Genomic DNA, 10550 nt, shown 5'->3' with positions numbered 1-10550 from the left:
TGTCCCCTGCATTGGCAGGCAGATTCTCAACCACTGCGCCACCAGGGAAGCCCTGGAGTGTGAATTTTGACCAAAGAGATGCAGCACAAGAGGGAACTGGTAGATAAATTCTTCTCCCTTCATCTCCCCAAGATAGACTGTTCCAAAGTGCAGTAATCCATGAAAATATCCTAAAAGACTGAGCAGTTAACCACTCTTGTTGAAAAGCTATGGCAGCTCAGTAACACCTATATTTGTACACCCTCCTCCACTGCCTGCCTCACTTCCATCTTTTCCTCCCTTCTGCTTCCCAGAGATAGTGCCCCCCAATGAACTGGCAGCAGGTGAATGTTTCTTGTTGTTTGTGGCAGGCTCTAGGAAACCTAGGCTGGCATAGTAATTTTGGTAGTGGATTCTTCAACTGGAAAATAAAACATGAAATAAATGATGGTTTTCACAAAGTCAGGCACAGGGCCCTGCAGACTCAAAGTCCAGACTGGCTGAGAGCGTTGGGAAAGGGCCTTTAAAGAGGTAATTAAGGTAAAATGGGGTCATAGAGGTGGGCCCTAATCCAACATGACTGGTATCCTTATAAGAAGAGGAGGGGCTTCCCTGGTGGCGCAGTGGTTGAGAATCTGCCTGCCAATGCAGGGGACACGGGTTCGAGCCCTGGTCAGGGAAGATCCCACATGCCGTGGAGCAACTAAGCCCGTGAGCCACAACTACTGAGCCTGGGCGTCTGGAGCCTGTGCTCCGCAACAAGAGAGGCCGCGACAGTGACAGGCCCGCGCACCGCGATGAAGAGTGGCCCCTGCTCGCCGCAACTAGAGAAAGCCCTAGCACAGAAACGGGGACCCAACAGAGCCATAAATAAATAAATAAATAAATTTATTTTAAAAAAGAAGAGGAGATTAAGACATAGAGGGAAGACCATGTGATGACAAAGGGAGAAGCCAAGGAGAGAGGTCTCAGAATGAAACCAATCTTGGACACCTTGATCTTGGACTTCTAGCTTCCAGACTGTGAGGAAATAAAATTTCTGTTACATAAGCCACCCAGTTTGTGGTATTTGTTCCCACAGCCTTCAAAAACTAAAACACGGTTCATGGAATCAAAACAAGTCAAGTTAATTACAGAACTTGAATAATTAATGTCATTGGAATAAGCTTGTCCGATTAGTCCTGCTCCACAATAAAGACGGTTCTCTCCTGGGGCTACTTCACTATAACATCCCACCACATAAACACAATAAATAGTTTTTAGTTCTAAAAGCTCAAGAACATTTTCAGTTCATGGAACTATGAAGTGGAACTATGTTATGAAACTGAAGCTTTGATCAGATAAAAGTCGCTCTTTTTAAATTAATCTTATTTATTACCGTTTATTTAGTTGCTCCACTAAACATGAATAGCTCCTGCAGCTTCCTATTTCAAAATCACTTGCAGAAAGTGACAGAGTGGCATGGACATATATACACTACCAAACGTAAAATGGATAGCTAGTGGAAAGAAGCCGCATAGCACAGAGAGATCAGCTCCGTGCTTTGTGACCACCTTGAAGGGTGGGATAGGGAGGGAGGGAGGGAGGGAGTTGCAAGAGGGAGGAGATATGGGGATATATGTATATGTATAACTGATTCACTTTGTTATAAAGCAGAAACTAACACACCATTGTAAAGCAATTGTACTCCAATAAAGATGTTAAAAAAATATCACTTGCAATTTGGATTATTAGTACACTTTTTTATTAGAATGGTTGACTTCAGGGGTGGCTGTTCTTTTGTTTTCTGTTCCATGTGCTTATTATCAAATTTACATTAATGATTCTGTTAGTAAGAGGTAATTACTTTTGTTTCTTTTTTATGTATTGTTTCTGCAACAATCAACCTCAAAGATTTTTTAAAACACTAAAGTAGATTAAATTCCAGCTTTTATGTATTTCTTCTGTTACATAATTCCCCTACATCCAACCTAGTAAGACTATACTCTAATTACATTTCACATGTGCTATAAAATTTTTCTGTTTAAAACAAATTACTCTGACTCAGAAAGGAATAACATTTGCTTGAACATTTAGGACACCTGGCATTAGGTTAGCAACTACCAAATTCATATATAATCTAAAATAGTAATTAGAAACATTCTTAATTCATGCTAATGAATAATTATAATTTTACTAAATGTTGCTAATTAGGCAGGGTGCAAACAAGTATCAGGAAAAGTATCAGGAAAAAAATCAGAAGAATATTATTTCTTAAGATTATATTTATGTTAAAAATATGTTTAGTTTTCTTTGTTACTTTTAGAAGTAACAAAGTGGTGCACAGGTCAATAAATTACTAAAACTTGTAGTTAATCTTTAAGTCTACAGCAGCTTTTAAGAAATTGTAATTTGTAATTTAACAGAAATGTTAAATTCTGCTGAACTGTTACCAGATTGAAGCATTTCTATTCTCTGTGTATAATTCATCTCTCATACATTTCTCTACTATTAATTTATATTTTTGCTGAAATAATTTACCAATTCAATAGTTAGCCATTTTACCCCTACCTCCTTCTGTGTTCTTGTGTCATAATGTCTCTTGTGCTGTTAACTTGCAGCCTTCAAAAATCGGTATCAAAGAAGGATCAATGAATAATGATTAAACCTAAATCCATTAGCTAATTTAAACAGGTAAAGCTTTTAAAAAGCTCAAGCTTGGTGCATTTAACAAGAAGAAAAACAAATAAATACACTCAACATTATCATCAGTAAGAAAACAAAGGACATGGCAAATTCACAAATGGAATATTTAGTAAAAGCCAGTTTTACAGCAACTGCCAAAACAATACTAATGAAAATATACAACACACACCAGAGCAGTGCTTCTCAACTTTTAATGTGTATACTAATCACCTGGGAATCTTGTTAAAATGGAGATTCTGATTTAGTAGGTCCAGCACAGGGCCAGAACTTCCGTGTTCCTAACAAGTCCCTATGTAATAGCTGTGTAGGTAGTTCAAGGACCTCACTCTGAGTAGCAAGGACTTAGTGTGTACCTTACTCTGGGTAACTTATGAAATGCTTTAATTTGGTTTCAAATCAAATAAAAAAGTAATCCTTGAAATCTTTAATGAATGTTTATTGAGTACCTAGTATGATCTAGACCAGGAGGTCCCAAAATATGGTTGCCAGACCGGAAGCACCAACATCACTCAGGAACTTGTTATACAGCTGACCCATGAACAACGTGGGGTTGGGGTGTTGAACCTGGCTCGGTCAAAAATCCAGGTGTAACATTACAGTCGGCCCTCTGTATCCAAGGTTCCATATCCATGGATTAAACCCACCAGATTGTGTGGAACTGTAGTCTGTATTTATTGAAAAAAATCTGCGTATAAGTGGACCCCTACAGTTCAAACCTGTACTCTTCCAGGGTCAACTGTAAATGCAAACCCATGAACCCCACCCGGACTTACTGAAGCAGACTCTGAAGGTGGGGCTCAGGAGTCTTTTAATTAGCTTTCCAGATGATTCTGGTGCATACTAAGTTTTGAGAAACACTACTCTAGACACTATGCTGAGGGCTTGGGATGTAAACCTGAGTATGTGACTCTTCTTGCTTTAAAAAAATCTCAGTCTAGTAGGAAGTCTGCTAAGCCAGTAAATACCATTAAATATGCGGTCAGTACAAAACCAGAATGACAGACAAAGTGGCACCTAACATAGCAGGGCATGTAAAGAAGGTTTCCTAGAAAAGGTCACTGGAGCTGAGCCTTATAAGGAGTTAGACATCAGAAGACAGTCACATGTACAACATATGCAAAGGTAATGCAGGAGGAAGTTTGGCACCTGTGAAAAACTGCAAGTAATTCAGTCAAGATGGCTTGAGTGTGGGGTGTTTGAGGACTTCCATTCTGGTTGCTTTTCACCTGTCAAAAGATAAAACAAAAACCATTAGAGCTGATAAAAATTACAAAGTTAGATCTATTAACTTCCTGGTAAGGGAACCCATTCTATGAAGAATTTCACTGATGGGGGAAAAGTCAAAAGTTTTTAAGTCCTAGAACGGGGGAGTTCATGGGAGTAGTGCTAATTAAGTATGGGAAACTCGTGCTCTGGATATGGGACAGAATGAATATATAGGTTGGTACACAGTTGGTTAAAATAAAACAAAAATCCTGTTGTTCATTCATTAGGGAAATGTCTTCAGTCAAGTCCAGTGAGGAGAGTCTGACTTCTCAGGGCCATTGAGATTTATGGACCCTTATCAGCTTCAGTCTACTGTGCTGAATCACAAAAGTCAGTTGATATCTCCTAGGCAAGCTCCACTTTAAGTGAGAAATTTTCCTTGGCAATCCCTCCTCTTTGTCCTTCCTCATCTTGAGATGCCAGGATGAGCACACAAAGGATAGCAAATCATCAGATTATCAGCTTTCCCACCACCATCTTAGGCTTGGGTGCCGTTCTCACAGGATTCCACTGTGTTTATCCAAGTGGTTTCAGTCTCCTCTTGATGTAGTATACTTGGAATGTACAACAGCAATTAAGGTTATGTTAATAATACACTTGACACACCCTTTGCACTTCCTTGGGTTAATAGCAGCCTTAGACCTACTAACCACTTCTAGGTGTAAGGCCTGAAAGGAACTCTAAAAGCACCAATGAGTAGCTGTAAGATAAAAAAACAAAAATAAAAAGAATGCTGAAGTCCGAGCTAGGGAGTTTCAAGAAGGGGTGAGTGGTCAACAGTGTAAAATACTACAGACAAGTACACCAAAATGAGGACAAGAAAGTGTCCACAAAATTTTACCACAAGTGTTGGTGACCTCAGTTAGGGCAGTTGAGGAAAGCCGAAGAATGAATAGAATTGAGTAAATAGGGATTGGAAGCGCTCAGTACTCTTTCAAAGAAACTTGGTTTCTTTGGCTGTGATTCACATCAAGTGCTGCCAAGCCCAATCTAGGTTTTCCATTTCTTTTTATTTGTAGGGCCAGAAATGTCATTCAGATCATCTTGCTTATTATGTGCCAAGTACCACTTTACAAAACTATCATTTCATTCTGTCCTCTCACGGCAATCCTATTGATGAGAGAAGTGAAAAAATTATGAGAAAAATGGGGCTTCCAGGGGTTTACATGCTCTAGATTCAATAATTTGACTCGAAAGCCTTCTAACATTGTGCACAATGCCTTGGTGGTTATTTAATTGTCTGGGAGAGCCACTAAAGTACAGAAGAGGTAAAAGGCTGGGGAATGTAGGTGACACTAGTGACTTCTCCGGGGTGAGATAAACTGCTCAGCTTCCAACATTATCAGTTCATCATCCATCATTCCTACATCCCACATCCACCCCTCATCCCTCCACCGGCCCATGCTTGTTTCAAGAAGGCCCAGCGCAAACTACAAAGACTGAGACGCACCTGTCGCCAAGGTAACACTCCACTGTTACATACCGAGGTCTTCCCCCACTTTCCTCCGGTACGCAAGCAAACCCAGCCCCTCCAAATTTAGAGGTTCAGATGAGAGTTTGGGGTAGTTTGGATCCTCGGGCTTCCGTAGGTGCCGGCGCTTCAGCAGCCTCCGGCCCTGCCCCTAGCAACGCATTGGCTTGTTAACAACCTGCCAGCAAGCAGGCTGCTAGGTGCGCTGGTGGGTTGCCTCCGCGGGATGCGGGTGGCGTCGCGGTGGCCGAGTCCACGGCCGGACCCCCGGGACCTTTCGCGACTCTAGTGGCTCTCAGGCGGCTTTCACTTCTCGGTGGCGGGGCCTCTTGCAGTCTCGCAGCTGCGGGCACAGTGTAGGACAGGAGGACACCCCCCCCATCCCTCACTCCGCCGCCACAGCCATGTCTACAGCGGAGGCTGCGGCGACGGCCCAGGCCCGGGCACCCGGCAGCAGGATCAAGTCCAGCAGCCCTCGCCAAATCCCGGTAGTCGGGGTGGTGACGGAGGACGAGGAAGCGCAGGTATGGCCAGGTGTCTGTGCTTTGGAGGGTGTGAAGGCGGGGGCGGGGGTTGAGATCTGGGGGCGAAGATGATGCCTGGGGGCAGCAAGGGAGGAAATGGGGGCCCGAGGGGAAACCAGGGGAGCCCGGGGGACTGTGGTTCCAAGCTCAAAGCTGATCCCTTTGAGAACTGCGCCGCATGCGAGGGGAGTTGGCTGTCGTCGACCAACCTGTCTGGGGACTCGTGTCTCGAGGTCCTCCCGGAGCGTCCCAGTAAACTGAGTAGGCAAGGTTTGGCGGCTTTTCTTCGAAAAGTCTGACCCCACGAAGGGCCTGAGAGGGAGGGAAACATTCTTAGCGAAAACTTGGATTTGATGACCCCCTTGTTTGCACTGGGCTTTTATATGTAGATCGCTGTTATCGTGTGATGTTCTTGATACAGGGGTAAATCCTCCCGTGTTTAAATTTGCTGCTACCAAAACCTGCACCTGGAGGGGAGGAAAATACTATTAAAATTAGAAATTTAGCAACATTTTTATATGAAATTGGAAGCTGGTTAGGAGTGCGTCGGAGAGAATTGGGATCGAATAGAATTGATTTATTGTGCATGTATTTGGTTTTTAGTTTACTCTTTGTCATACAAAACTAGTTCTTTCGAATTTCTGTTGAGAAATTTCACTGCAGAACCCTGGCTTGGATCTCCATTCGTAGCGAGGGTGTTTAGAAACTCCAAGGCGTTTGTTTCATACCAGGGTTCCATGGCTCTTCCCCAGAGATGCATGATCAAGCCCTAAATTAATGTGAATTCTATGGAGGAAATTTGCCCTACCTCCTCACGCTGATGGCGTGGGGCCACTATGGGAATTCCTGCTGAGGCTTCACAAGTCTCAGGCTGCGTCAGGAACCTTGTCTCCTGCGTCCACGTCCTGGAGGCTTGGAGAGTTCCTTAGGAGCGGCTAGTTGACTGGGGACCTCTTCTATGGTGGGAATCGGGTTGCGCTCTCTGAAGATGGCCAGACATTCAACCCCCAGAGAAACAACACTTCTGCATGAAGAGGAGCAGGTGTTAGGGGAATTTACCTAATCGGGTTTGTGGAAGTATTCCAATCCAGGTGCAGATAATTTTGAGGAACAACAGCTGTCCCCTCACTCCCAAGGCTGCAAGGGGGCTCAACACTACTGCTGTTCTCCCAGGCATGGGGCAAAACTGACAAGTAGGTGAATTTGGTATCTGATGGCTGTCATTCTTCTTTTACTTGGTATTAAAAAAAAGGGGGGGATGGGGTCTCAAGGTTATAGGAGGCAGGCAAGAGTGGGTTAAAAAGAAGAAGAAAAAAGGGGAAATACTTCTAACAGGCCGTTGCCAAAACAGTCCACAGTGTATCAAATAATGCAGAACAAGTATACCTGTGTATATGTGTGTTTATTTTCTCCCTTCCCTTTCCCTTTCTTTTCCTCTTTCATTACTGCCTCTTCTTACAGGGCCTAGGTTTCTCCTCCTGGAAGAAATCAGTTTGTATTAATTAAAGTTCCTACCCTGTTAATAATTGCTTCTAGGAATATTAACATTTTTTATAGTACTGAAGAAAAAGGCAGTTTCTACCAAAAGAAATGAAATCCAATAAAGACATATTTTAGAGCTGGGAGAAATGGTCTCTTAGCCTTCCTGGTTTTTGTTTGTGGTTGTTTTTACAAATGAGGACCCTAAGGCCATGAGAAGTTAACTGAGAGTTACTCAGTTTCTTTACTGGGAGTGGAGTCTAGTGCTCTTTGCCACTTAAAATGATAGCCTTTATAGACCTCTGCCTTGGAACTCTAAATGTTTCCAATCTTTTCAAACCTTTCCATATTTGCAGCCTCCCCCTCTTCCTACAGTGACAGTACAGTATATCCTAGTAGCTAAAAGTGAGAATGTGGAGTCTACCTCAATCCATTAAGCCAGCTTCATCATATGCTTGAGAAATCACAAATTGTTCACCCTTTATCTATTTCCTATTTATTTTAATGTTGTTCCTCTTATTATAAAGAATCAGAAGCCCTTTGGGGCAGTGATTATTCAAAATTTAATGTGCATTTGGAGCACCTGGGGAACTTATTAAACTATATAGATTCTAATTCTGTAGGTCTGGGTGGAGCCCTGGATTCTGCTTTTCTAACAGGTTTTCAGGTGATGCCATTGCTGCTGGTTGAAGGACTCCATTTTCCACTCAGAGTAGCAACACTTAGTGTATCATAGCTGCAGTATGGTATGTACAGTGTGACAGTTTCACAGCAGCTAACTCCTGGAAAGCCATAGGAGATGGTTTTACATGGACTCAGATTATAAAACAAAGTAAACAATAACAACAACAGTAAAAATTCCAACCCTCCCCCTGCCAGGTCAGATGATATGGTACCAAATGGGGCTTTAAAAGAACTACTTGCTCTCCTTTCCTGTCACCACAATGCCTCAGTCAATCCTGGATTAATGTCACATCCTTTGGGTTGCACCTCTTCCTCTCTTCCCACTCCATTCTCCATAAACACCACTTTACCATCCTCCTTGCTACCTCTGAGTCCCCCCTGTTCTTTCTTTCAGGCTTCTGCAATAGCTCCTTATTGCTTCCCTCACTTAATATCATTACATTGGCCAGATCACTCAACTCTCTAAACCTGTTCCCTTTTCTGTAAAACAAGCCTGTACTAGATGAGTGTTCCCCAAACTTGGGTGACCATCACAGTCATCTGAGGAGCTTTTTTAAAAAAAACTGTACATAGCTGGGTCCTTCCCTAGATTTACTTAATCATAATCTCCAGTGTTGTGCCTGGGACTCTTAAAAAGCTCCTTCAAGTGATTTTTAGCCTCAGAACTACTGAACTAGATGGTATCTAAGGTGTCTGCCGTCCTCAAAGTGCCTCAGGTCCACTTCTTGTCCTGTTTGCAAGGTTTCCCAATGTATAATCTGTACTTTATCTGTACCATGTACTCTGCTTAGTGCCACCTCCATGAGGGCAGAAACCTTCTCTGTTGTTTTTTTCTGTAGTGTCCCCTATTATCCCCCAGTAGCACCCAGCACAACACCTGGTACACAGGAGGGGATATTAAATAGGTATTGAATGAATGCCCTCCCCTCTTTTCTGAATTTAAATCTTACCCTACCTTCAGATCCTATCTCTCCACCATAAAGTAACCCCCAATAGGATATACTTCCCATTCATTTTCACTCTCACAGAACTTCTTCTCATAAATGGGTGTAGTCCTTGGTCTGAGTCTCATAGTTTCTCACCTAATTATCAGTTGTTTTATGTTTGTTACTATTTCATTTGTCTTGTTTTGTCTCTCCCTCTCCTTAAGTGTAGAACATATATCTTAATACTTGCGTGTCCTTCCCCTCTCAACTCTGAGTTCAGAGTAGAAATTTAAGTCCTCATTAGTAGCTGATAAAGCCTTCTGTGTTCCAGCCACACTGGCCTCCTAGCATCTCCTCAACCATGCCAGATGTACTCTGCCTAAGGGCCTCTGCACTTGCTATGCCCACTGCCTGGAAGTTTTCCCCTTCTTATCCATGGCTTGTTCCCTTACCTCCTTCAAGACTTTGCTGAAATTTTACCCACTCTGTGAGTCTTTTGCCGACCACTGCTTAAGCATCCTAGCACTTTCTACTCCCGTTTCTCCAGAGCATTATCTTGCAATACACTATATAACTTATTGTCTCCCCCAAAGTATATCAATTCTCTATAAAAGCAGGAGATTTTGTGTGTTTATTCAATACCATATCTTCAGCACTTAGAACAATGACACAATGGAGGCACACAGTAATATTTGTAGAATAAATATGATTGCAATTAGTTTTTTTTCTTTTCACTTGCGTAGTATCATGGCTGAGCTTCCTTGCCCAAATTTGCTTTCCCTCTGAGAACCTGCACAGTCTGCTAGTTGATGTCATATCCTGCCACTATCTGTAATACTGCCATGGACTGTGTCCTTAAATTGCCTACCCCTGCTTTGGAGTAATTGCTAGAAGTAGCCTCTGTGGTCAGCTGAGAAGTCAGGCAGAGAATGAAGGTGCAAAGAACCAGTGTTTCTGCATCAGACAGCCCTGCTAGCCCATATACTAGCTATGTGACCTTAACAAGTTAGATATCAGGGCCTCAGTTTCAACAACAGGGATAATAATGCTATCTTCATATGGTATATTTGAGGTTAATTAAGATATAAACCAGACACATAAATGGACCACAATAAATGTTAGATCCTTTCCCTATAACTAAGTATCAGAGGAGCAGGATTTTCCCCCTTTGAAATGTTCCTTGGTAAAGTGGGAAAATAAGTTCATTCTATAACTTGACGTAAGTGGAGGTCTAGTTTTCTTCAAAGCAGTTTATTAAGCTTTTGATCTTAAAAGGTTTTGTTAACTGTTTTTACAATTTCTCCATAAACATCTTATGATGATAATAACAGCAATTATTTTTATTTTTACATCTGTATGTTCTCTCTCTCTTTTTTTTTTATAGTTAGTGTTTTTTTTTTTTTTAATTAATTAATTAATTTATTTTTGGCTGTGTTGGATCTTCGTTTCTGTGCGGGGGCTTTCTCTAGTTGCGGCAAGTGGGGGCCACTCTTCATCGCGGTGCACGGGCCTCTCATTAACGCGGCCTCTCTTGTG

At 42.3% G+C, this 10550-nt stretch overlaps 1 protein-coding gene across 3 annotated transcripts in view; it reads left to right on the top strand.

Moving 5' to 3' along the window:
• Window positions 1–5608: 5608 nt before the first annotated feature.
• The window catches only part of CFAP69 (cilia and flagella associated protein 69), a 69098-nt gene continuing 64156 nt past the window's right edge, over window positions 5609–10550 (top strand). For all 3 annotated transcript variants that reach the window (XM_061197824.1, XM_061197825.1, XM_061197823.1), the window contains exon 1: window positions 5609–5925. In XM_061197824.1, the coding sequence (XP_061053807.1) occupies window positions 5806–5925 (120 nt within the window). In that variant the 5' untranslated portion in view covers window positions 5609–5805. The remainder of the gene's footprint in view (window positions 5926–10550) is intronic.

Source organism: Eubalaena glacialis, chromosome 8 (genome assembly GCF_028564815.1).
Source record: "Eubalaena glacialis isolate mEubGla1 chromosome 8, mEubGla1.1.hap2.+ XY, whole genome shotgun sequence".
In the NCBI taxonomy this organism is placed as follows: domain Eukaryota; kingdom Metazoa; phylum Chordata; class Mammalia; order Artiodactyla; family Balaenidae; genus Eubalaena; species Eubalaena glacialis.
Note: the sequence above shows the minus strand (reverse complement) of the source record. Positions and strands in the feature narration are given on the sequence as shown.